General features: G+C 36.8%; 4 protein-coding genes across 5 annotated transcripts in view; 2 read left to right on the top strand and 2 right to left on the bottom strand.

Annotated features, from left to right (window-relative positions):
• Window positions 1–2,611: 2,611 nt before the first annotated feature.
• Window positions 2,612–14,230, bottom strand: LOC126761257 (uncharacterized). The gene is made up of 5 exons (XM_050477262.1): window positions 13,288–14,230; window positions 12,989–13,222; window positions 12,174–12,418; window positions 8,972–9,364; window positions 2,612–2,891 (listed from the first exon to the last, which is right to left on the bottom strand). The coding sequence occupies exons 1-5, from the start codon at window positions 14,099–14,101 to the stop codon at window positions 2,634–2,636; spliced, it is 1,944 nt and encodes a 647-aa protein (XP_050333219.1). The 5' UTR covers window positions 14,102–14,230; the 3' UTR covers window positions 2,612–2,633.
• Window positions 14,231–15,153: 923 nt separating this feature from the next.
• Window positions 15,154–15,909, bottom strand: LOC126761132 (thyroid transcription factor 1-associated protein 26). Its single transcript, XM_050477080.1, has 2 exons — window positions 15,640–15,909; window positions 15,154–15,579 (listed from the first exon to the last, which is right to left on the bottom strand). The coding sequence occupies exons 1-2, from the start codon at window positions 15,796–15,798 to the stop codon at window positions 15,343–15,345; spliced, it is 396 nt and encodes a 131-aa protein (XP_050333037.1). The 5' UTR covers window positions 15,799–15,909; the 3' UTR covers window positions 15,154–15,342.
• Window positions 15,910–17,473: 1,564 nt separating this feature from the next.
• Window positions 17,474–18,536, top strand: LOC126761054 (adenine phosphoribosyltransferase). Its single transcript, XM_050476961.1, has 3 exons — window positions 17,474–17,696; window positions 17,757–17,994; window positions 18,060–18,536. Exons 1-3 carry the CDS (start codon window positions 17,614–17,616, stop codon window positions 18,273–18,275), a joined length of 537 nt encoding a protein of 178 aa, XP_050332918.1. The 5' UTR covers window positions 17,474–17,613; the 3' UTR covers window positions 18,276–18,536.
• Window positions 18,537–22,374: 3,838 nt separating this feature from the next.
• The window catches only part of LOC126761358 (carbohydrate sulfotransferase 9), a 36,777-nt gene continuing 32,965 nt past the window's right edge, over window positions 22,375–26,186 (top strand). The window contains exon 1 of one of the 2 annotated variants that reach the window (XM_050477454.1): window positions 22,375–22,530. The gene's annotated coding sequence lies outside the window, so the exon portion shown is untranslated. The remainder of the gene's footprint in view (window positions 22,531–26,186) is intronic. The other variant, XM_050477457.1, reaches the window with a different exon arrangement.

Genomic DNA, 26,186 nt, shown 5'->3' with positions numbered 1-26,186 from the left:
GTCAAATCGGCAGCATTCTGTCACAACAACAATCGAACTCGACAAAAGTACATGGTCTTGTATTTTTGTCAACCGCTGATCGACGAATGTCAAGATGGCTGAGAAAGTAATCAACTTGAAATGTCCATCCAGCATGAAATATCGGGAATGAGAAAGTCTTCGTCGGGTTGGGTGCCGTATACGCTCACTTCGGACAACAAACCGAATATTGAGTTCACTTCAACGCGATTCTTAATACTGTTTCAGCACAATTGGAAAATTTTACTGTATGTTTTCTTACCGTCATGAAAATATGAATCCTTTGGTATACACCAGAAGCCAAGGAACAGTCAAAACAGCGGACTCCATCTGATGATCCGGCTCCGAAGTAAAAAATTTCATATCAACCGGAAAGGTAATAAACACCGTTTTCAGGGCCTCAAAGGTGCGATCTATGTCAACTACCTGGAGAAGCGAAAACGATCACAAGGCCATTTCGACGCTGAATTGCTTTAATGTTCAGACGAGTGAAAGAAGATAGAGAATCAATGGAGCAAGTGCATTGCATTTAAAGGAGACTATGTAGAGAAATATAAATCAGCGTATATCCGAAAAATTCAATTTTCTCTTGTAGGTTAAGTACATATCGCACCGTCCTCGTAGCAATGCAGTAGCGGTAGCCAATAACAGCAGCAGCCGGTTGAGTTGCCACGTCGAGTTGAATGGGGTAATTGTGCGAGCGCTTTTCTTACTCGTATCTTTATGCCATAACGCTTTTGATGGCGTTTATGTATCACACAGTTGTCGACGGTTTGCTATTATATGTGGCAATATTTGCTGTTGTTGTTGTTGTTATTGTTTTAGCTGGAATCTGCTAATATTATCGGCATAACCATAGTTAAAGGCAGCGCGGCAACAAATGGTGAGCGAATTTCAATTGTGCGAGCAGTAAGAAGCCCAAAATGTACACACATACACACAAAAGCATGCCGACATGACTTCCTCATGCCACATACGGTATGCCAGCTTGTTGGAGTACTTTCATGGATACCCTGTACAATTTCCGAATACCTTAAAACTCTTTTGGCAGATTATGCCGTTTAAAGGCTTTTACAAAAACCAAAACTAAAAAAAGGCGGTAAAATCAAACAAACGAAAGAAAGAAAAGAAACAAGAATTATAAGTAATAAATAAAAAGTTATAATAAGAAAGCAAAACAAAAATATAAATATTGTAAAAACTATACATTATCCTCGGTTTCCCTTGGGGCTCCCACATTACGGCCAAGAACTTTAGACCCATCGGCTTCTCCTCCTTCTTACTAAAAACTCTATACAGGCGAAGGACTGGTATATAAGGGGGCAGATTGCTAGGTGCAATTTATCAGTAGCCCAACATTCTTATTGTTAGGACAAGTCAGTGGATGACTGCCCTGCATAATATCGTGTCATGGCTTGAGGAAGCCATTAGAGTTAAGGAATTCGTTGTTGGAACCTTTCTTCAAAACGGGGGATCTTTCAATAACGTTCTGCCGGAAGCAGTTCTTACTGCTCTGAACGGTCTTTAGGGTTGAATCAATCCTCAAACTCCTCAAATTCAGTCTTCTGTACAACAGAGGGATTAAGTTCTCTCTCCTCTTCTATGGATCCTGGTCGTTAACGACCTACTTAAAAGCCTTGAGGATCGTGGCTGCCAGGTGAGTGTCTAAGCAAAGTTCAAAGGAAAGTTCCTGAGAACCGTATACGACTTGACACAGGGGTATTTCGGCGTCGTAACAAACTGGGCACTCGGAAGTGGCCACGCCTTCAACCCAAATTATGATGGTATGGTTTTATCTACTATAAAATACAAGATCCCGGTGGCACCGCTGTCGCAAATGAGAGATATCCGTCTGCAACCGGCGAATAAAGTGAAATATCTAGGGCTCATCCTGGATAGAAAGCTTTAATGGAAGCCGAATATCAAAGAGAGACCAAAAACGGCATCGATTGCCTTATACTGCTATAGAAGAGCCATTGGCAAAAGGTGAGAGACCCCAAAGTGGTCCTTTGGCTGTACAATACCATAATCAAGCCCACAGAATATTCAATGAAGTATTTATGTGGTGGAGGATTTGCGGATTTGCAAAGGAGGGAGTTTTAACAAGCCATTTTCCTATTGGTATCCATGCTGTGTAAGGCTGCGAATCTTACCAGACGCCGTCTGCTGAAGGTGTATGGAAAAAGATGACGTAGAAACAACTCAAGACTTCCTTCTGTGGAGGTCAAGACTTGGGAGCGCATACCTTCAGACATCTCACCGGACTGGCGGGAATGGCAATTAAACGCCTGTACAAATTTGTATTGTCCACTAAGCGTTTTACTAATTTTTAAGTTCGAGCACTAGAGTTCTTCTTTTCTATGGCTTCACAAAGGTCTACATATAGCAGTTCACGTGCAATCCCTCTAGATCAGCCATCTAACCTAACCTAAACATTTTTCTCTCTGTTAATTTTTTTTATGTGTTTTAGCTACGAATTGCGAATAGTTATTGTAGTTTTTTTTTGTATTTTTGTTTTAATTGTAAATATGATAATTGTTGATTTAAACAGAATATAATAAATTCGATTTAAATACATTTTGATTTTAGCGCGAAATATCAGTTAATTTTTAAGTTTACTTCTTCTTCTTCTTTCCCTTTTTCCCTTTCTTTCCCTTCTTCTTACCACCGCAGAGGGCGGCAAGCGCTTCGTCCAGCTCCTTGTCGGTGATCTGTGTCTCCGTGGTCATTTTCTGTTTCGGCAACACAATCGGTTGCTTCGGCGTCTTCAATTCGATTTCGATGGTGTTGCGCTTACGGCGATGTTGTTGTTTGTTGCCTAGTTTCACTAAGAAGACGTCGCTATCGGTGTCCTCGCAAGTTTTGTAGCAAACCTGCAAAATGGAATGTATGAATTTATTCAAAGGCAAATTTAATTTAATAGTAATGCTCATAAGGAATTATTTTAGGCTATATTTATACCTATATTTAGGCTCCTCAGAAGACAAAATTCGGATTGGAGGATGCTGACGGTCACCAACTCCGACAAGGATGATGGTAGTCCAAATGCATCCTCCAAATAAACAAGTTGACTCAGGATATCTAGTACGAAAGATTCGGGAAGGTATGGTGGGACGTAGGTAGCATGCACCTTCGTCTCAAGAAGCGCAACCTAACCGACAACAACGAAAACACGCCAGAGAAGTCGAGTAGAAATCTGAATTTAACAGTGAACGTCCTTCAAATAAACCTGCATAAGAGCAAAGTCACCTCTGCCGAACTCCTCTTCAATTTAGAGAGGATCGCCTCCGATGCCGCTTTAGTTCAGAAACTATGGATAGTCTCGGAAAACATGGTGTCCGGACTAGCGTCGCCAACATACCTTACCGTGTGCAACAAACAAGGTGAGAACAGCCATACTGGTAAGGAAACGTGTACATTCATGTTATTGATCCAAATTTCTCTTCAGATGACCTGGCTGTAGTAGCCGTAAAAGATGACAAAGATGAGACGCTAATCCTTGAATCCTGTTATGTGCCACACGATGCTGAAGCGCCCCCAATAGAACTACGTTGGTGGATGAAGCGGCTACTGGGTAATAAGCGTAGACACCAATGACCACGGCACAGTATGGAGTAGCGGGGAAACCAAAAAAGGTTTGAGTCTTTACTAAACTTTATAGTGATAAGTAATCTAGCAATAGCTAGCCGGAAAGAGGAACTAATATATCTTGGCCTTATCTCGAAGGTACGTTCTTGTAACACATGTATACGATCAAAATAATCACTGCCGAAGATTGGGATGTGCTTCGTACACCCTCATTTCTTGCCCACAGCTATGTGAGCTTTCCCTCAAAGTGTAAATTTCAGGAATCGTAAGGATATTAACTGGGATCTGTATAGCAAGGCAGTAATTTTAATCCTTTGGACCTATCTCTTGAAGAGGAGGCGAGGATCGTATTCATACCGAAGGCGGGCAAAGCAAAAGTAATATATGTAGACCAATAAGTTTAACATCGCTTCTTCTGAAGGTATTTGAAAAATTCTAAAAATAATAAAACATGAGTCTTTTTAATTTGGATTTGGGCTTGATTGAATAATAATTTACCATAGTTATCCTCTATCTTGGAAGGACATATGAAGTAATAAATCAATACTCATACTTTAATGGTCCCTAGAACTTCCAGCGCCTCAAATAATACAAACTTTTTGCAATTATTTGATTTCAATTCGTCAGGTGAATGGGACACCTTTTCCACCTTGGTTGCACGCGAGGTCGACATAAAACCTCTGCCATGCAGTGGGTTCGGCTCCCAGTCGAAGTGCGACTTCAGACAGAACTATATTTTCAATTCTACCTGTCTTTAGGTTTAAAAAACAGCCACTACGAATCTCCACAAAATGCCAAGCCCAATGAACAGAGCTCCAATGGTTTACTGCATCCCGTGTTACCAGATTTAAGTCTCCGGTCAGTTTTTCCCTCTACCAGCATCCATTAAACTTAATGACTTTTGACATTTGTCGCTTGAACTTCGAATGTCTTTTCATTAGAAGAAATCTTATTCAAAGTCTATAATATCAGGTAAACAAAAAAGCAGACATGGTGCATATGGGATTTTAGTCGCCTCTTATGACAGGCACATTTTACCGCGGGCAAATTCTACGCTCTGCAATCATCGACAACGTCCGGTGTGTTTAATGTGGGTACCTGCTAACGACAGCCTTACTCCACGGCGCTCAAAAGCACAGCGGATCAAGTCAATGCGTTGATCAGCGCCCTGAGAATGCTAAGCATTTTCAGTAAGGATTGGCAGTGTGGAATGGACACACTAACCACCTTGGTCGGGTTCGAGGCCCATCCAAAACCTCTGCCGTGCTTTGGGTCCGGCACCGCATTTGGGTTTTAACCACAACCACCACGATACTCCCCGAGGGGCCAGTCCGCATGAGCAGGTTGGAGTTACCTCCAAGGGCTCCTGCTCTCCGTGGTACCAGTATTAAGTCTCCGGTCAGACCTCGTAGCCGAAGCTACTACCAGTTGAGCCACCAGGTCTCAGTTTGCATATATCCACTCGTATACCAACTTTTGATGACCCTGTACAACATTTCGGCTGGAATTTCAGCCATAGCGCGCTGAATGGGTCATTTCTCGAAATTAACGAGTCGTCCAGATTTGCACGTCAAGTGTCCATGTTTAGATGTGAAACATGAGGCGACGCACCGTCTTGTTGAAAATAGAGATCCACGGTGATTTCATCAATTGCCGGGAGCATCATGTTATAACGCTCGATATTGACGGTAATGTCTGCCACATTTCGAATGAAATAAGTCTCGATGATGCCGCCATACCGCAATCCGCACCAAACGATCAATTTTTGGGAATGAAATTAGGTTTTCACACCACACGAGGAGTTTACTCTCCCCAATAGTAAAAATTTTGTTTGTTGAAGCCATTTTTCGGTTGCCACCGTTTTCAGTAGCCGCCGGAGAATGTGAATTTGCGTAATATTCTGGCACAATTTCCAAGCGTTGTACCAAAGTCAAACATACCCAGTACCCTGTACCCTGGTATGTCGCGTTGCTTTGTGCAACCACACTGATTTAGACGCATGTTTATGGACAACTACTTTAAATACCTTCAGTAACTGTAGTTTAGAGTTATGAACTTAAATATTTTGCTTCCGCACCCTTTAACATTCGGCTAATTCCGAAACAGTTACGTAATACCAACGAAGATTTTAACGGTATTTAAGCGTGCTTATGCAATTTTCCATCGCTCGCGTAGAAAAGAGCAACCTGTGCGCTAATTGCAACCACAGCAGATAAATGGAGCACTTATGCAACACATGTGGCATAAAGACACAATGTATGGTGGATATACGGACGAATGTGTGTTTGCATGGAATTGTGATAAAAATGTTTGTGGAAAACGATGAAAGCGAATTGAATTGAAAAAGTAAAACAAATGCACGCAAACTGGGACAAATCGGTGCTCCGACTAGATACCATACAATAAGATTCAATTGCATTGGATTGGTGGTTTTTATGGCATTGCATTGGCCCAGCTTTGATTTGGCTGACTTGCTACAATTGCTATGCAATGGAATTTGTTGGCGACGTCATGCGAACGAAAGCAATCGAATGGAACTGAATCATACTGAAATGCATGAAATGAGAAGTGGTAGCTTATTGCGTTGCATATACAGTAGTACGACTTATGGATGCCCTGCAGGAATAACTTGAGAAATGAGAATACTAGTTAGTGGCAATTGAAAGGTATCGGAAGCCTAAGGAGTAATGTCTAGACGAATATATTAGGTTAGGTTAGGTTTTCGCTGTCACACACAAACCAGTCTAATCGTAAAATAAGTCGCTGTTAGAGATACGGAAGTCTAGACATCCTTTTTCTAGTATTGAGCGCACAGTCAGCAAACTCAAGGCTTATATTGCTCTCCTACCATCGAAGAGCATAGTCACCGCTCTAAAGGAGGCTGTGCGCCGGAGCAATCGATCTACTGCTGCATTTATGGTAGCCACCTCCACTTTGAAGACGCTGCAGTGGTCAGAAAGCCAAAAACTGGAGCTAATGAAAAGTTCCCCACAGTGTTCTCATTCATAAACCCTTTCTGCAAGCTTGGATTCATCCGTAAAACTAAGCTCACCACCCCTTTCCTCCAGTCCTTCCCATCCTACTCCTTCTTCCCTCGAATAAATAAATAAGTGAAAGCAAGGGATAGACTCGGCGACTAGACAAGCCAAGTATATTGTAATAAATCAAAGTATGGAGGATTTCGGAGTGCGCTGGTTCTCAGTCATCTAAGTATCCAGATTTAGTGAGTCCAAGGGTAGCTTTTACGGTCATACACCTTGCGGCTATATTCACCGGTACTAATGCAGCAGGACGAAAAACTGTATATCAATTGTACATATATTTTCTGAAGAAACCACCATTTTATAGGTCTGTGCTGCAAGTGAAGTCCATCTAAATATCCTTCAGCAATCCGCCGAATTTAACAAATATTACAAGTTTATTCTCGCTGACAGTCCAGTTTCTTTCCGATGTAAATATTAAGGACATTGTCAAAATAATATCGTCTCAATCGCCTACAGTCTATTCATCGCGGGGTCGAAGTATTTTTCATCACTCCGAGAACTATGTAGTTGTAATTTTTACTAATGTTGTAGTCGTGTGGCTCTGGGGTTAATTTTTCCGTCACTCCTAGTCGAAAGATTCCTACTCGAATGCCTATATACAGTCGAATATATTTCGTAGTTTCTGATGACGTTTAAATTTCCATGGCTTTATGGCTCTTCTCATAACACAGGGATTCCCCTTACCGAAAAGTAAAAGGTTTTGGTCCTTACATCAAGGCTTAGATTAGATTAGATTAAACCTCCAACGCAACTATTGCAACGATAATATACTAAGCGATAGTCAAGCGGCATAGTGCAAGAGATCAAATCGCTATTGGTGCAGGAGTGCATAGAACGTTTGAACAGTCTATCCGATCGTAACCAAGTGCACCTTATTCGGGTTCCAGGTCACAAAGGTATAGCCGGGAATGAGCTGGCTGATGAGCATGCCTGCTCCGTAGCATCCACCAACATGGTAGTACCGGAATCTTTCATTGCGGTTAGTCCCCACACCATAAAGGAGCTGCTCCACAAGGACTTCTACACTGGCCATTGTACGCTCAAGAAGCTCTTATGGATATAACATATGCCTAGCCGTGCGAGTTGGCGGTTCAGCGAATTGGAGTCTGAAACTCCAGAATACCTCCTAATTGACTGCACAGCAGTCTGTAAGCGCAGGATAAACACCCTTGGATCCATGTTTCAAAATAGAGATCATATCGCCACAATAGCACTTAGTAGTATATTGGAATTTATCAATCTGCTGGAATTAGGTGAGTCGTGGTGACTTAGAAGACGGCACAATAGACCTTAGGTCGCGGTGCAATCCTCATTTACTTATCTAATCTAATCTTCCACAAGACTTGCAGTGTTCTTCATCGATTTAAGCAACATTTGAGCGGACTGATATTGAGAATCGAATTTAAGATGACTGTGTTAATGTGACCCTGACCATATAGATAATATATTTGTCAAGGGCCGAGAATTCAAAAAATATAGTGAGACTTCGTATTGTCTTAAAGGATCGCTTGTCTGACAAACAGAAAATCAATGAAGAAAGATAAGCAGAGACCAACTTGAAATCTTCCAATGTACTCATTTCGGCCTTAAGGCCTGTACCTACGGCTGTATCACGTTGAGACCAACTTTCCTATCTCCGGCGCTAACTTCAGATTCACGCCACAATTTCATTTCAGATTTCCCCGCAGGGCCTGTTAACAACTCCAGCATGGTGCAGGGGCCAGCAACAAGTGTATTCAGAGTACAGACATACATACATACCTACCATAGAAATGCGCGTGCAGTCGTCATTGTTATCTGTATTATACTATATATACGAATATTACGCTCCGCAGAATAGCTACTTATATAAAGCAAAAGCGGCAGCAACATCCGTAAGCGGTGGCGAGTTGATAAAACAACAACATAAAAGACAGAATTTATACACTGCGGTTTTCATTTTCTCCCAATTTTCTGCGGCGCAATGCAAATACAACAACACGAACAATCATTACGAGTCGTTGCAATCGGAAAACGTGTGTAAATGTGTGTATGTGTGTTTGAGCGAATGCAAGAGTTCGTGGACGCAGTTAGCTTATCAGTCAGTCGATCTTTACGTGGGTTATTCAGCTGCGGTCTATAAATCAGTGGCGAAAAATGAGGTGCACAAAATCGACTTGTACAAATACTCAATCAAAGTGAATGTGAAACGTGCCACCAAATATATCTTGGAGCATGTTGAGAGTGTGTAGACATGAGCTAACATTCACTCACTTTCAATTGATCAAGAACTTCCGACAGTTTAATGACTACCCAATATTCCAACTCTCGTCACAACTTACCTCAATGCCCTTCTTTCGTGTATCGGCATTTATGCCCTTCAAAGTGTCCTTGATCTCTTGCGGATCGACTTGTAGACAACAGTTGCGGACATCTTGTGGATGTAGTGGCGGCGCAATCGGTCCACAATCGTCTGTGCAACAGGGTCCCTTACGTCGATAGAGTTCAAGCTTTTGTTCCGCATTGCAGATGGACTTAATTTTATTGAAGGGCACGCAGTAATTATCGGGTTCGCAAGAGTCATTGCCGGCATATTTGATATTGGCACGTATTTTTGGTAATTTCGGTCCGTTGATGATGTGACCGTTCGTGCGTCGTTTTACGTGATTTTTGGCGAAATTACTGCGTTGTAGTATTTCATTTATGGTTTCACAACGATTGTTGTTGTTGTTATCCTGCAAAGATAATGATAATGGTAATAATAACAATAGCAATAAGATAATGATTTATGAAACAAGACAAAGCGTTAAGTTGGGCTGAACCGAAGTAATTATACCCTTCAAAGGTGTATTTCTTATTGCATAAAGGGGTACCAAAAGATCTTTATCTTGATTTTGATAGATTAACTTGAATGACAGCTATGTGTTATAGTGGTCCGCACAGAACAATATGTTCGGAGATTTCAGTATTGTCTCGAACATTAATCCATCCCAAGCATACATATTAGCTGACATAAAGGGTGATCCATTTCGAGGTTCCCGACTTTTTTTAAGAAAAAGCACAACAACTTTAAATTAAATGGGGAATGCTTATTATCACTCGAAAGAACATTCTTTGGCATTTATTTTTTAAAGACTATCTCTTTTAAATGTTTTCCGCGGCTACATCTCAGATGGTCCATCCGTTGAGTCCAATTTGTGATGAGTCGTCCGAGCATTTCCATTGGTAACTGCCGAGTGACGTGCGTGATGTTTTGCTCCAAGACCTGAATCGAAGTGGAATTGTCCGCATAGACTTTAGTCTTTACATACGCCCATACATGATCTTGGTGGCCAATCGACCAAGTGGCGCCGTCTTGTTGAAATCAAATGACACCGAGCTTCAACTTCAGGTATCAAATAATCGGTTATCATGACGGGATAACGGTCGCCATTGAGGATTACGTTCTCACCGGCTTCATTTTTGTAGAAATATGAACCAATGATTCCACCGGCTCACAAACAATACAAACCCTTCTTTTTCTGGATGCAATGGCAGCTCTTGAATCTCTTTAGGTTGCTCTTAGTCCCAAATGCGGCAATTTTTCTTGTGTACTTTACTGAACAAAAATAACAAAATTTGGCTCGAACACTTCGGATCTTCTTGAAAATTTTCAAGAGCCCATAGTGCGAAGCGATATCGTTTGGAAAGGTCGAGCGTCTTCAGTTCTTGCACAAGCTGTATTTTGTACGCTTTCAATTTTAGATCTTGACATAACGACGACGAATCGAGTATCCACGGTCTTTCTGTACACACTCAGCTATAGCTCAGGTTGCTATATTTTCTTCACTGCATGCTAGACGTGGTCTATTCGGTCGAATATTATCCAATAATGAATCCTGGGTCTCAAGATGGCTGATGGTGTTGCGAAAAGTACGCTCAGTAGGCCGATTATATTAACCATAAGTTGAGCGAAGCGCGCGAAACACAGAATGTGAATTTTTCCCATGATGAAATGCTAAACAATACTGAACAAAAATAACAAGACAGCTTGCCACGACTCACGCGTAATTTGTTAAAAAAAATTCTTTTGAAAAAGGTACCTCTACTTGGATCACCCATTATACGGTAAGATATAAAGCCAAATGGAAGTTAGCTTTATCGACGATAGGGGTAATATTGAACTGATTTTACGTTCCCACTACAGTCGGGTCTTCGTAATCAGAACGGACTCGGATTTGTATCCGGCCAAGGACTGTCTACTAGCAACTCGGCATAATTCTGCCGCTACAACAACTACAACCCAATTTTACACTTTTTTTCTCTCTGAATTTCGTCAAGATACCTTCACTATTGACGATACATATAAGGTGCAAAATCAACTTGATGTCTTGAACACTTTTATTAGGGTTATTGGAACTGGGTCAGATGTCCACCCGATTTAAGTTGCGAGAAGTATAAAAAGTATTAATTATATGTATATTAAATATATGGATACTAGGCGAAGTATTGACTCGAATCTATCAATTTTTGGCATCAAGGCACAATAGGAAAAGGCACACCCTCTAAAGTTCATTAAGATACCTCATAGATTAGCAGATATTTTCGGTAAAATGTTAACCATAACTCTGAGGTTCATGTGTCTGATATCTGGTGTCTATTTTTAGAAGAGAAGTTAATAAATTTGTTGAGTTCAATATTCATACTATTATTTATGCTACAACAAACTTTTTGGGCAATTTCGAAAAATTTTATCTGTCACGACGAATTAATAGTAGAGCCAACAAACTCTATGGGGAAATGAAATGTATACAGGATTTGTCCGGAAAGTAATAGGACTGAGTCTGGGAAGGAAGCAAAAAAAGTCCGGGCCACATCTGGGCTGTAGGGCGGCTGCGGAAACGTTGGGATGCCGGCCTTGATTAGGTAGCTGTTCACAAGAAAGGCGGTTTGAGTCTCTTGAGGACTTCCACGTAAATTTGTTCAATTTAAAATCCATGCCATTAAACGATTATTTAATCGACGGTCTTAGTTCAAAACTTTGCGCACACGAGTCATATTGTCGTTGTTTGTCGAAGTCGCAGGTCTCCCAGCACGGTCTTCGACAGCGACCTCTTCCCGGCCCTCCAAAAAGGCCTGGTACCACCGAAACACACCGCTTCATGCTAAAGCAACATCTGGGAAGCCTGCTTGAAAATATCAAACGTCTCTGTCGCAGAATTACCGAGTTTCGCACAGAATTTAATCGCGTACCTCTGCTCTATCGAACTCTGCATTTTCGGCTTGCACCACTCACAGAAACACGTCGCACGAAAATTTTTGTCCTGACTCTTCAGGTGCCGAAGGACAGTCGCGGCGGAAGAAAATCAGTCCTAATACTTTCTGGACAAACCCTGTACATTTATATTCAGCTATTCAGACCATTCAATAAATCTCCAAGAAAACATACATACATATATATATATGTACAGTATACATTTATAGTATTTCTTTCCAAAGTTCTACAAACTTAATAAGAAAATTTTCAAAAGCAGCTTTAGTTATCAACAAAGAGTATCTACTCACCGCATTATTCTTGCCGTCGCAGTCACTACCACTATCAAGGTTATCCTGAACACCATCATCGATGCTCTCCACTTGATGCGTGTTCTTGAGGACACGTATTACCAGGCCACTGCCATTTAAGCAAGCCTCGAACTCTTCGTACGCCTCAGGACCCGGTTCGGGTTTGGTAGGAACTATAAAGCACGGCGGCATAATTTGTGGCGGGACACATTGCTGACAGGAATCCGATTCTTCTTCGGTGCTTCCTAATGTGTAAACATAAAATTAAAGAGAATTATTGATGCAAAGAAACCAAACACCAGGAGAAGGTTCAGAACATACCCTTTTGACTGCTTTTTAAGGAAAGAAATTCATTTTAATTTTTATAGGTTATGTTTAATTTCGATGGTTCTAGAATTAAGTATTTTTTGTTTTTATATTTTAAGCATATTTTTGCATTAAATAGCGCAGTTTCCGTAATGCTCTAGCTTTGGCTGTGTAAATGATAAGAAATTAGGCGAAAGTTGTGGAAGCAACGAAAACATACTCAAGGAATCGCACCCGTTTTGTTAGCACATTTTATGGAAAATAGAATGCGGGTGTGCGGTAGGAGAACGTACCGTGGAAGCGCTAAGTTAATTGTAATTTTTTGAGCGATTTTAAGGTTATGTTGCATTTACTGCCAAGACATGTGTACTGAGGAAGTACCGAACAACGAAAGCTTTACTAACGAAACCAAAGCAAATAGTAGTTTTATAAAAAATTTTCTTACATAAAAGTTTTACAACAAAAAGGGTACGATCCGCTCCTACTTTAAGCTCTTCGAATTGACTTACCCGCCTCGCATTCGTCCATGCATTCTTCACAGGTGCAGCCCTTCGGCTCGTTGGAAAAGTAGCGTTGACACATATCTGTGCGCGGTTCTTTCTTCTGTTGGCAAGGGTCGGGTTGCGGGCAGCACGGTGGCGGCGGCGGGCAACAAGGCGGTGGCGAGCAACAGGGCGGCGGTGGCGGGCAGCAAATATTTTGCGATGGTTGCTTTTTCTTCTTCTTACAACCACTGGGACATTCTACACATTTAAATTCGATATGCATACAATATTTATTGCATAAATAGAAAATACCACATGCTTACCCCTGTCACAATAGTCTTCGCACTCTTCGCAAGGACAACCCTTGTCGGCATTACAAGCAAAGTACCGACGACATATGGGTTTTTTCTTGTCCGGATCCGGTGCACAAGGATCTGGCATCGGGCATACACTTTGCGGCTTGGATGCTATGGCCGGACAAGTAGATGGGCATGGTGTCACCTTCTTACCACAAGCCGTCGAACAAATGCGTGAGAATGGAAAACTGGATACAATCGTTGGTCCATTGCAAACCAGACGCATTATGAGTACTAAATTGCCGGTTTGCATATGTTTCATATTGAATAGCGGCAGCAGACGCTTGGTCAACTCCGAGGTGGGACACATTTGTTCGCGGCGTCCAAAAGTTTCGTCATCACAATCATTATCGACGACTGTAGTCTTTGATGGTGTTTTCGGATCAGGCATACGCGCAGTATGTTTGACCAATTGCTCCAACCAATTTGGATTTTCAATATTGAAGCTTTCTGTTACCTTATCGAAAAGTGGCTTGATTGGTATATCTGTGGCACCGACGAGGAATTTGCATTTATCCGTTTTCTTCTTATAAATGTGTATTAGCAGACGATCTTTGTCCGTTACTGGCGACTCCAGTGAGAAGAGACAGCATTTGCCACATTTAGGTGCGCAAACGTCGACGCATTGACCGAACTCGCGATCACATATGGAGACGAAAACGCTGGAACGAAAAGAGATTTCACAGCACGTTGGGTACTCCTCTGGGGCGCAATGATTTGGCCGTGTTATCAACAGATCATCGACCACAAATTCGAACATGTACAGAAAATTTTGCGCCATTTTAAGAAATTTAGTTATAAAGCAATTTTATTAAAATAGATTTAATTTTTATTGGTAAAATGTAAAATTTTTCTGTTTGGATTGAAAAATAAAATTGTTTCATGCCAAAAAATTTTTGGAGTGGAAAGTCGTAGAATATTTGCATTTGCCTCAGCAAGTAGTTTGATGTTAATTTAATTCAAGCACTAATATACATACATATGTACATATAGCTTGGTTTTTCGCTAAACAATTGACGAATAAAATATTTTTTACACCCCGAATTTGGCCGTGTTAACACCAATTTCGGGCACTATAGACCTAAGGTCGCGGTGCATACCTCATTTATTAATCTACCCCACGAAAAAACGCCGTAGACCATTTATATACATACATATGTATATGTATAGTCCGTTCGCACGACTGTCGGATCTTGGTAACCGGAATGGACCAGGCTTTGTATGCGCCAAGGACTGTCAACTCGGCAGAACTCTCCCGCTACAACAAAATCAATCCTACATATTTATACATGTATACATATGTATATGTATATGTAAATAAATGTTCAGCGCGACGAGCTGTGACAATTTTGCTACTATTTCCTACAGTCCTGAGATTTCTATCTGAAACTTTCCACATGTCCTTTGCTTCTCAAGAATGTTCTCATTTGTCGGCACCACTTATATCGGATTACTACAGCAAATAGCTACCATACTCACTGAATCAGCAAAACTAAGACTTTGTATGGAAAAGTTTTTCTATGAAATACATCTTTGCGAATTTTGAACAATCATTCCAAATTTTGAATAATTTTTTAGATCGGACCACTATACATACATATGTACATATATATAACTGCCATATAAACTAAACAATCAAAATCAAGTTCATTTTTGAACACCTTTTTTGATTGTGAAGGGTATTTTAACTTCGGTGCAAACGGTCGTAAAGTTTCTGCTTATTTGTAATTTATTCATTTAGTTCTTAATTACAACATAAAAAGGTTGACGACTCTTGTAATAACATCTGCAAAATAATAACAGATTTTTGTTGGTTACAGAAATAATAAAAAATTTATTATATTATGCACTCAACACAAGTGTTTAATTTTTGTATAAATAAATCTATATTTATCTATTATTATTTATTTTCAAATATTATTGTATGATAACGCTTAAGGTTTCCATCTTGTTCGAAAATTTTTTAATTTATTTTTATTTTTTTTATCCTATAGACTATTCATTATTTCCCATATTTCTTAACTATGCCCCACGCTTCATTTCTTGTATTTGCTTCAATAACAATTCCATGCGATCCTTCATTAGCGGCTGACCGCGCTTGGTTTTCTTGCTGATCACTTTTGTTTTCTCTAAACGTTTCTTCTTGTAATTACGTATGCGTTCCTCTTTTTCGCGCTGCACACGCTCTTTTTCAGCTTTGGATTCTGCAATTTTTTGCGCTCTCAGTTCTTCGCGTTCTTTTAATTTTTGTTTTCTGGCCTGTAATAAAAAAAAATATAAATAAATGTATGTTTTTTATACAAGTGTGTAAGTCTTTACCTCATCTTGTGGCTTTTTCCGGCGCCATTGGTTTGAGTTTGGAAAATTAGGTTTATTAGACTTATATTGTTGCTTTCCATTATTATTTAGTTTACGCTTATTTTGCTGATGCCCTTTATTAGCATTATTGTTTTTCACCTTCGGCTTTAAATTTCCCATATTTGAACAAGTTTTTTGTTTATTTACGTTGAAAAGTAAAACAAATTTTCAAATCGCACATGGAAGATTTGTTGAATGTTTTGTTTAGCTACAAATCAGCTGTGTACGAGCACCAGTGTTGTATTGTGTTATATATGGAGCAAAGGGTTGCTTTGTGCGTTAGTTATAGAGGCTCGATGAACTAAAATGCATTGAAAATAAAGGTTGGTACGCAGCTCTCAAGTAATTGCTTAAGAAAAAAAATAGATTATTTCTCAAGTAATTTTGGCAGCTGGTTACGCATTGTGAATGATCTACATTAGAAGAGCAAGAGAGAATAAACAAAGAAAACAAACTTTGTGCGTAATATGTATGTATGTGTGTATGTGTATGGTAACATAAATATTTTCATTGAGATTTAGGAAATGTTGTTGATGATTGGTAGGTTTTATACAACATTTCAAAATGGAATATACTTCATAATAATGATTTCAACTAATTTAGGATGAATTTGACGATTACTTCGAATTTCCTTCAAGAAACAATTGTTGATTTCATGTTTCTTCGCAAAACCTGCGTTGCCATATTCACATTTTACTGAAAAAAAGTATCAAAAATTAGTACTAGATTTCTTGAGAGCTGCGTACTAGCACAAGTAAATTTATCGCAGGAAAGTTTGTTGACCATTTCTTAAGCGTTTTTTTATATGAAGTTTTTACGTTTCTTGAGAGCTGCGTACTAAGCTTAAGGCTTGAATCAGAAGTGCACAACTAGCAACAATCTAGTTCTGAAGATTCTTGACGACAGATGTATATTTGCATATACAATTATAAGGAAACATGAAAATTTTGAGCCTTTTCTTTTTTTAATTAATATTATATTTTGGGATTCCATTTGTTTTTTTTTTCAATAAATTTTAAATTGTATTTAGGATTCATTTCTTTTTATTTTTCAATTCGGTATTTGGGATTAAAAATTGAAAAAATTATTTACTTAGTACTTTAAGGTTGGTATGCAGCTCTCAAGTAATTGCTCAAGGAAAAAAATACATTATTTCTCAAGTAATTTTGACAGCTGGTTACGCATTGTGAATGATCTACATTAGAAGAGCAGGAGAGAATAAACAAAGAAAACAAACTTTGTGCGTAATATGTATGTGTGTATGTGTATGGTAACATAAATATTTTTATTGAGATTTAAGAAATGTTGTTGATGATTGGTAGGTTTTATGCAACATTTCAAAATGGAATATACTTCATAATAATGATTTCAACTAATTTAGGACGAATTTGACGATTACTTCGAATTTCCTTCAAGAAACAATTGTTGATTTGATGTTTCTTCGCAAAACAAGGTTTGCCATATTCACATTTTACTGAAAAAAAGTATCAAAAATTAGTACTAGATTTCTTGAGAGCTGCGTACTACAAGTAAGTTTGTCGCAGGAAAGTATCTTGACCGTTTCTTAAGCGTTTTTTTATATGAAGTTTTTACGTTTCTTGAGAGCTGCGTACTAAGCTTTAGTGATAAAAAATTAAAAAAAATTAATTCAAATGTTAGATCAACTATTTCTTTAATGCTTTATTTGCAACCCTGATGGTAGGTTAGTTATTGGTAATAACAAACTACGGTAGCGCGAGTTTTACGATATTGATAACAAAACTAACAGCTGTTTAAAATGTCAAATTTGATAATTGCGCTAAATTGCTTTCAACTTTACACAATAGAAACCTGAATTCCCTACTAGCATTTGTAAAATATTTGTTTTAATCAGTTCATTCCAACACAAGCACTGCCCACTCTATCTACACTTTTACTTATCAGACTAAGCTAAACATGGGCAACGATGACAAGTTGGAGTATATTAAAAGTAAAATTGGAACTTTTCCGGATTTTCCAAAGAAGGGCATTGTCTTCCGGTAAATAAGTTGAGATGAGATCATACATTTGTAATGACTAAAAATTTATTTTGCTTTTAGTGACATTTTCAGTGCGCTGAGAGACCCAACTGCCTGCAAGTACTTGAAAGAAGTGCTTGTGCAACTAGTTAAAGAAAAATGCCCAAATGCTGAAATAATAGTGGGATTGGAATCACGTGGTTTCCTATTTAATTTTCTGGTAGCAACTGAATTGGGTATCGGTTGCGCACCAGTGCGTAAGAAGGGCAAATTACCCGGTGACCTCATATCTGTGGAATATGTACTAGAATATGGAAAAGTAAGACAAATGTTTGTTATTTATATTATTTTTTTATTAAACAGTTGTGTGTTTCTTTTTAATAGGACATTTTTGAAATGCAAGCCAACGCGATAAAACCGGGTCAAAAGGTTATAATCGTTGATGACCTACTTGCAACTGGTGGGTCGCTCAAAGCTGCGATTGAGCTGGTGCGCAAAGCGGGCGGCAATGTAATTGGCAGCTTTGTAGTGTTAGAATTAGAAGATTTACACGGTCGTGATAAATTAGATTGTGATGTATATTCTCTAATCAAATATTGATTTAGAGAAGTGATGATGTTTTACCATCCACTATGTGGACGCAGTTAAAAAACGCCACAAACTACTCAGACGAACTCAGTGAAACTTTTTGGTAATTACCAATTTATCAATAAATAGATTCAGGGCTTTGTAAAAATAAGAATTTTATACATTAACGACATTAAAATAATTGTAAATATGTGCATAAATTTATATATAATTTTAATGAGCAACCGGAAGCAATAAACAAAATACTATTTTGTTAAAGTAAATCAAATGTAATTGTGTGTTTTTTCATTTGTCTGTTAGTTACTTGAAATGTATTTGTAAAGATAATGAACCTTTCGAGATTGTTAGTTTGATTATAACAATTAATATTCCCATAAATTAAAGTATATACTTATACACGTGTGTATGTTTACATTGACTAAAGCTTCATAAAATGCTTTAAAGAACTCGTCATACAAATATTTACACATGCTTATACATAGCAATATCGGCAAATTTATTGTTGAAGCGATATTGGAGATTGATCCTAAATATATGCAATGATTTAATAGTGATTGAAATGTAAATAGGCAACCATGAACCCATATGTAAATAAATATGTTTGTAGTTCGAATTATTCACGGAATATGCAGATCTCAAGTTTAAGTGTCCATGACTGCATAAAATACAACCAAAATCGGGAAATGAGATGTGATTTAGATTGAATTAATGCAGGGGACCTCGAAGATTCCAAGTCGAGTTTATTTAAATCTATGGAACCGAATTTTTACATGTCAGAGAATTACCGTATAAGTTACGTAACATTCTTCAAAATTATTTTTAAAATTTTGAAACTACAGCAGCAAACACTCTGTTTAAGCAATATTATCCAAGTTCTACAGCTCTGTTATGCTAAGCCTGTCCCGAAATATTCAAAAAAACGTGATTGCGTTGTGCAATTGCACATACTGGTTTTGGCTATGTTAAGTTCCATCGGGGATCCCCAAGTTGTGAGATAAAGGTATGTAGTATTTCCTGTCAGGTTTAAGTAACCGAAACGGAGCCGGAATTTTATCCGGCCAAGGACTGTCAACTCGACACTATGCCCGATGGCGGGCATAAAAATTCAGTCTGGGACGGAGCTTATAGATACGTATACCTGGGACCTGAGGATCCTGCTTAAAAGGATATAACTGAAACCGCCAACCAATGAGGAGCTTACAAAGAAGCTCCAGGGCCAGGGCTCTATCCAACTTTAAGTTTTAACCGCAAGCAAGTTCAGCTAAGCCATCAGCTAAAAAGCCGAAGACGAACGGTACGTCACCTGCTAAATCATTTACTGATATGACCCGGAACCATATTATCATTCCTATTTTGGATGAGGAAATCCCGAAGATAAAATTCCCAGAGCAAAAATGGAAATAGGTGCAAGCAACGCTGCTAATCGTGGCGCTGAAGATGCCACTAAGCAATCCGGGTCAGCCACCATCATGCACAGATGCCGCCTGATACACACGAACTTAACAAAGCCGCAATAGCCAAGGTAGGGGAGGTGTACCCCAAAGCTAGGCTGGCGGTGAACAAAAAAGATATCCCGTCCAGGCTAAGGGCAATGGTCTGAATCCCGGCTACACCATCGCAGCAGGACCAGATAATGCAGCTCATTAGAGCCTGTAATCCGAATCTGGCTAGGAAGGAGTGGAAATACGTTAAGCCATTCGAAGACCTCGTAGCAGAATGTGGTGTGGATATCAAGAGGGTCACAATGCAGAACCATCTGTTCCTAGCAAAAGAGTCCAACGAACGCTGGTGAAAAGTGGCGGGAAGATAAATTATGAATTTATGAAGATGAAAACCTACAAGTCTGAGGCCGATATTAGACTTAGTCTGCATCGGAAAACGAGTTGGGTGAGGTCGAGGAAGATCCTATGGAGTCCTCGTGTGCTGTTGAAATTGTTTACCAAGTTGAGTGTTTTTCAGAGTATGAGCTTGCAGACAAACTCTCCAAAGTTTATACATAGAGAGACAGAGACATAGCCGAGTTAACAAATGAGCGCCTATCCTTTCTTCTTTTAGCAAAGGAGGTCTTCCTCTTCCTCTTATAGAGTTTTGTTGTTGTTCGTCGAGAGAGGACTTTACTTCTCAATTTCCTACTCAGTCCGAAGTAGCACCTGTTGGCAAGAGTTGTTCTGCGTTGGATCTCGAGGCTGAAATTGTTGTTGGTGTTGATACTGGTTCTAAGTTCGACGAAAATATCTAGAACTTAAAAGTTATGACTGTCTTCAGTGACATGGGAGCGAAGTTGCGAGCGCGACGACTGTTCGCACGATAGGAAGTCGCCTTGTCTGTAACATCGTTTGGTATCGAACGTCAGTTTACACAGCCGTATTAGTATATTAGAGTATTAGATATCCACGGCTATTGTTTCCTTTTAATTGGTAGGGTGTTTTACGTGGCGGGTCCCAAACCCAGCGCGCAACCCCGGGGAGGGGATGATTCGCCTTCTCACTTTAGCTTGCCTTCAAACGGATGTTTTTGGCTATCCCGTGGACTCTTGGTTTAAGAAGTTGTGAGCTGCCTGAGCTATATGTATAATAATCGTTTTTGGCCACTGCCAAGTGAATGGCGGTTTTAGAACTTTCCTCACTTGCGTGAACTCCTACACATGGCTCCATCCTGCAAAATACTAAATATTACTGATCTATTAAATCGTCGAAATAACGTCCCTTGACCTGATAAATTCCGGGTCAATGCTAATAACATAGAGCCGGCTGTTGTGGGAATTGCAATGCTCATTGACTCACACTCATCCGACAGCTCTCACCCTATGGTGCGACTCCGTCGAACCTCCGCGTTTTCTGTCTTTGATGACAACCGAAATGAACCTTACTAACGGGATTATAACAATAACATTACAACAATAACAACATGGCTCAGATTGATCTATGGATCTAGCTACTTTCTAAAGCCAGTCGCTGCGAGATAAAGCTTTATATTATAATGTGGACCAGGTGACGTAAATTTATTAATAATATTGTATCACAAATCAATTTCAGTACATATGTACGAGTATGTATATGACATATGTTCATGCATTTACCTTCTGCTGTCGCTTTGCATTGCAAAATCTTTGATTTCTGCGACTTGAGACCCGTTTGTTTACAAATAAAGCGGAAGCTTTGGCCTTTGTAAACAATTACTAATACAAAGAAAGTGTGAACCACGGAAATACACCACGCATGTGTAAGCTAAGAGGTGGCGCCGAGAGAGAATATGGACAAATTGTGCTCCATCAGGCGCAGCAGAGAGACAAAGAGCATGAAATGAAGTCGGCGGCTCACAAGAGCATAATGACGGAGAGTGGACACCGATTGCTGATAAGAGGTGCTGCTCCTTTATCAAACAACAACAAACGCAACAACAATTTGAAGTTACCAAACATGCGTTCTACAATTTTTAGGGGTTGAAAAAGAAAGCTTTGTACAAACTTGTTTATAGTGAGTGGGAGAGAGTCGTTGCCAATAATTTGCGAATCATTTTTCTAAACAAATTTATTGCGAATTAATATTATCCAGCAAGTGCTAATATAAAGTGGCGAACAATTACAAATTATAAGCTCAACTAGAATTTAATTATCGCCAACTGCCAATCAATGAAGACAGCGCAGCTGAGGGCGAGTAGGGTTCGACGGGGTGTGGAAGCTACACTTGTGGGTTACATATGTGCTGGAGCTGCGCACATTTCAGCTGAAGCTGAAGCTTTGTGGAGCAGTCAACTAACACTGCCACCTCGCCGCCGGGGATGAACGCTAATGGCGCGTGGACGCGGCGGAGAGCGGCGGCGGCGCGGTAGTGGGCTTGTCGTTGCTGCTTTTGTGAGATTTGCGCGCTTTTGCTACTGTAGCCAGAGCTGGCACGTCCGTTGGGTAGTTGTTTCTGTTGTTGTTTTTTGCTGCTTATATATGCGGCATTTGTTAGTTGGCACTGACGCCACATACAAACACACACACACACACATATACACAGACAGAAGCACATGTGTACGAACGCGTATGTTTGTTTGTGCGGCACTCACTGCGGCGCAGCGGCTGTTGGCATTTGCTGGCTTTGCCAAAAGTACTCGCACTAATTTCGATTCAGTACACTTTCACACGAGCGCGAGCGTTTTGCAGAGCGCGCATAGCAAAGTTGAAAATTAATTTATTCATTAATAGAAAAACACAAACCCAATAATAACAACAAGATATTGTGTTAAAGGTGCACAACAACATCACAATTAAAGCCTAAAAGTAAGCGCTTCAAATTTATAGAAAATCAACAAAGAAATATGCGTGCGTGTGTGTGTGTGCGAAATGTTTATGTGAAAAATTAATAATTCATAAATCAGAATAGAAATGTTGAAAAAAGTTATGTGCAAAATAATTCACTGCAGGTTGTTGTAGCAGCAGTGTAGCAGAAAAAAACGAATATGAGCATATTTTATTGATTGTGTTTTCTTGCCTCTTACGAGTGTGCATTCCGTTGTTTTTTTCATTGTATTTTATTTTTCTTTCATTTTTGGGGATTTTGGCCAAATACGACCAAGTGCTATTCGCTACATACTACTTATGCTACATATGTACTTACACGAAAATCAATTTTGAAACAAAAAGTTTGTTCTGTTATTGTGCATATGTATTTACATGTGTGTGTAGGCAATAAATCGATTAATTTAAAAAATAACACTTTGCTTAATTGAGAATATCCAAATATTTGAAACTTTTTAATTCGAACAAGAGCTTATGCTGTAACTTAAAACATACTGTATATAGCAGTTTTGTGTCGATATATAAGTTAATGCTAGTTGTGCTAAATATTTAAGAAGTGTTTTTTTAATAACTTATACAGCTTCCGTGCTTATATTTAATTTATTTCTTATTTATTGAATATCATTTTTTATTTTTTTTATTAACAATAATAAAAAGTTTTAATTATTAAGATAATAACGAAATTAATTATAAAAATTTAAAATGAAATTAAATAAAATATAAAAATAAAAAAAAAAAAAATATTTTGCAAATTTTTTTTTAACATTTTAAAAATAAATTTTAATTTTTTTATGTAATTTTGAGAATGAAAAACGGCTTTCCGCTTGCAAAAATCTAGTAAAAATATCAAAAAATAAATTCAAAAAATTAATTTGTTAGATTATTTGGCTTTTCCTATATAAATATTTTGAATATGAAAAATGTTCTTCAAAATTTTTTAAATTAATTTTTGTGTTTAAAATAAAAATCTGTTAAATAATCAAATAAAATATGAAGAACAAAATTTGTGAAGTTTTTTGGCATTTTAAAAATAAATTTAAATTTTTTATAAATTTTAAATATGAAACAAGGTCTTTTTAAATTTTTAATATTAACTTTTACGTTTAAAAATAAAAATCTAGTAAAAAAATCAAAAAGCAAAAATGCAAAAAAAAATAATTTGTAAGAATTTTTGGCATTTTAAAAATAAATTTTAATTTTTTTATAAGTTTTTGAGAACTAAAAACAGTATTTAAAATTTTTAATAATTAGTTTAAGGCATAATTGCTTTAATTGCTTTTTTTAACCTTTTAAATAAAAAAATGTATATACTTGTATATAAAATGATTTATCTGATTTTAAACGAAATAAAATATAAATAAAAAAATGTCTTTTTTGTTTTTTGCCATTTATATAATAAGTTTTCATATTTATTAAGATTTTGAGAAACAAATTTTAATTAATAACTATGTAAATTTATATATAATTAATTTTTTATTAATAAGTTTTGTGTTTAAAATTAAAGTCTGTTAACAAAAATCTTAATTATTGCATTTTTAACTTGTAATTTAAGAAATATATAAAAAATTATTTTGTTGATTTTTTTTCCATAAATAATAGATTTCAATTTTTTTTAATTTAAATAATAACTTTTGCGTTTTAAATTAAAACATGTTAAAAAAACCATATAAAGCGTAAATAGTTTTTTTTTACCTGTTTTAATTTATAGAAATATATAAAAAAAATATTTTGTTGATATTAAATAATAATTTTTAATTTTCTTTTAAATTTAAATAAAAACCTTTTTGTTTAAAATTCAAAATATGTTAAGAAAATCATAAAAAGCGTTCGTTTTATTCACTTTTTAAGTTTAAGGAAATATAAAAAAATTTATTAATTTTTTGCCATTAAATAATAATATTTAAAATTAAAGTCTGTTAAGGAAAAACATAAAAAGCGTAATTAATTTCTTTATTTTCTTTTTCAATTTAAAGAAATATATATAAATAAATATTTTTCTTTTTTTGATTTTAATGCTATTAAAAAAGAATTTTAAATTTCTTTTCAATTTAAATAATAACTTTTGTGTTTAAAAATGAAAGCCTCATAAAAACAAGATCTTATAAATAAAAACATAAATGTTTGATATGTATTTAATATCAACAAATATTTAATATTTTATTGTTTTTAATAACAATTTTCAATTAAGCGAAAATATAATATTTCTATTGCTACATATTTCAAAAAGTGTATTTAATTAGACTATTAATTTGTGGGCAGATTTTTTAGCAATTCTATATATAATTTTTATTTTGTGTTTAACAAATCCTAATAGCACAGTGGCTTAATATATGTAAATAGTAGCTAACGGTTTTTATAGACAAACTCAGACTTTTGATTTTATTTCTCGAGCTCTCATGTATTTTAGCTTATCAAGAATAAAAACTACAACAGCAATGTTTTCAAATTTTGAGTGCAAACATATTTTAAGAATACACAGCAAAAATTTGAAAATAAAATTTGAAAAAAGTTTTGAAAAATATTTTAAAACAAGTTTTGAATAATGTTTTAAAAAATGTTTTAAAAAAATTTTGTAAAAGGTTTTGAAAAAAATTTTGAAAAAAATCGAGATGTGTAATCTCTTACAGCCCAAAAATGAGTCCTTTACTGCTGCAGTAACGGTGATTTTAATAGTATCTGGAAAAAATTTCCACTAAAAAACTTTGTAAAAGGTTTCGAAAAATGTTTAAAAAAAAATTGGAAAAAAAAACATCAAGTTGTATGCAATATCAAACGGAACCTTTACTGCTGCAGTAATTCCGGCTTTAATCGTATCAGAAAAAATTTCTCTACTAAAATATTTTTTTTTAAGTTTTTCTTTAGTTTTAGAAAACGCGTTCAAACATAAACTGCTTTAACTGATTGAACTGAGCGGCTATACCTTAGGAGGTTGTTACACAAAAACTAAAAACTTCTAAAATTTGAATAAGTTGCTTTTAAAGAAATAATCTATCGAAATATGAAAAAAACGATTTTTTTTTAATTTCTCGCCTATAATATGATTGAACCACTTTTTTAATTTTATATAATAAACTGTGTAATTTTATAAGTTGAATTCTAGTCAAAAATAAAATTATATTCTTCTCATAAATAATCATTTGTTGTTTTTTAACTATATAATAATTAGTATACATCAAATATTGAAATCTATGTGGGCTTAGTATTAAAAATTAACGTTGTAGCTTGAAGTACTTGATGTGCGTTTCTTTTTACTTTATTTTTTAAAATTAATTCAATTTTTTTATTTTATTTTTCACAACTAATTTTATTTATTTTACGATTTTATTCTATTTTTTATAATTTCTATATAATTATGTTTACTGTGTTTCTTATTACATTAACAGGCGAAGTTTCGTATTTTTTTTTTTAATTAAATACCTATGATGTATGGAAAAGTGCAAAATAAAGCATAAATTTAGCGAAAACGATGAAAATGATTTTAAGTTAAAATTTTACATGCTGAATTAAAGAGAAAAAAAATAAAATAAAATATAAAAAAAAATGTACATATATAAGTTAAAAAATAAATAATAAAAAATACCTGAACAGTAAAAATTAAAATAAAATACCGTCAAAAATGCTGTTAGTAGCAGAAAAAA

Source organism: Bactrocera neohumeralis, chromosome 6 (assembly GCF_024586455.1).
Source record: "Bactrocera neohumeralis isolate Rockhampton chromosome 6, APGP_CSIRO_Bneo_wtdbg2-racon-allhic-juicebox.fasta_v2, whole genome shotgun sequence".
Classification (NCBI taxonomy): Eukaryota; Metazoa; Arthropoda; class Insecta; order Diptera; family Tephritidae; genus Bactrocera; species Bactrocera neohumeralis.
Note: the sequence above shows the minus strand (reverse complement) of the source record. Positions and strands in the feature narration are given on the sequence as shown.

Coding starts and splice junctions, on each gene's coding strand:
- LOC126761257 (XM_050477262.1), bottom strand. CDS start 14,101: ATGGCGCAAAATTTTCTGTACATGTTCGAATTTGTGGTCGATGATCTG. Junction 13,223..13,287: donor CGAAGACTATTGTGACAGGG/GTAAGCATGTGG, acceptor TTAAATGTGTAG/AATGTCCCAGTGGTTGTAAG. Junction 12,419..12,988: donor CATGGACGAATGCGAGGCGG/GTAAGTCAATTC, acceptor TTTACACATTAG/GAAGCACCGAAGAAGAATCG.
- LOC126761132 (XM_050477080.1), bottom strand. CDS start 15,798: ATGGGAAATTTAAAGCCGAAGGTGAAAAACAATAATGCTAATAAAGGG. Junction 15,580..15,639: donor GGAAAAAGCCACAAGATGAG/GTAAAGACTTAC, acceptor TTTTTATTACAG/GCCAGAAAACAAAAATTAAA.
- LOC126761054 (XM_050476961.1), top strand. CDS start 17,614: ATGGGCAACGATGACAAGTTGGAGTATATTAAAAGTAAAATTGGAACT. Junction 17,697..17,756: donor AAGAAGGGCATTGTCTTCCG/GTAAATAAGTTG, acceptor TTTTGCTTTTAG/TGACATTTTCAGTGCGCTGA. Junction 17,995..18,059: donor ATGTACTAGAATATGGAAAA/GTAAGACAAATG, acceptor TCTTTTTAATAG/GACATTTTTGAAATGCAAGC.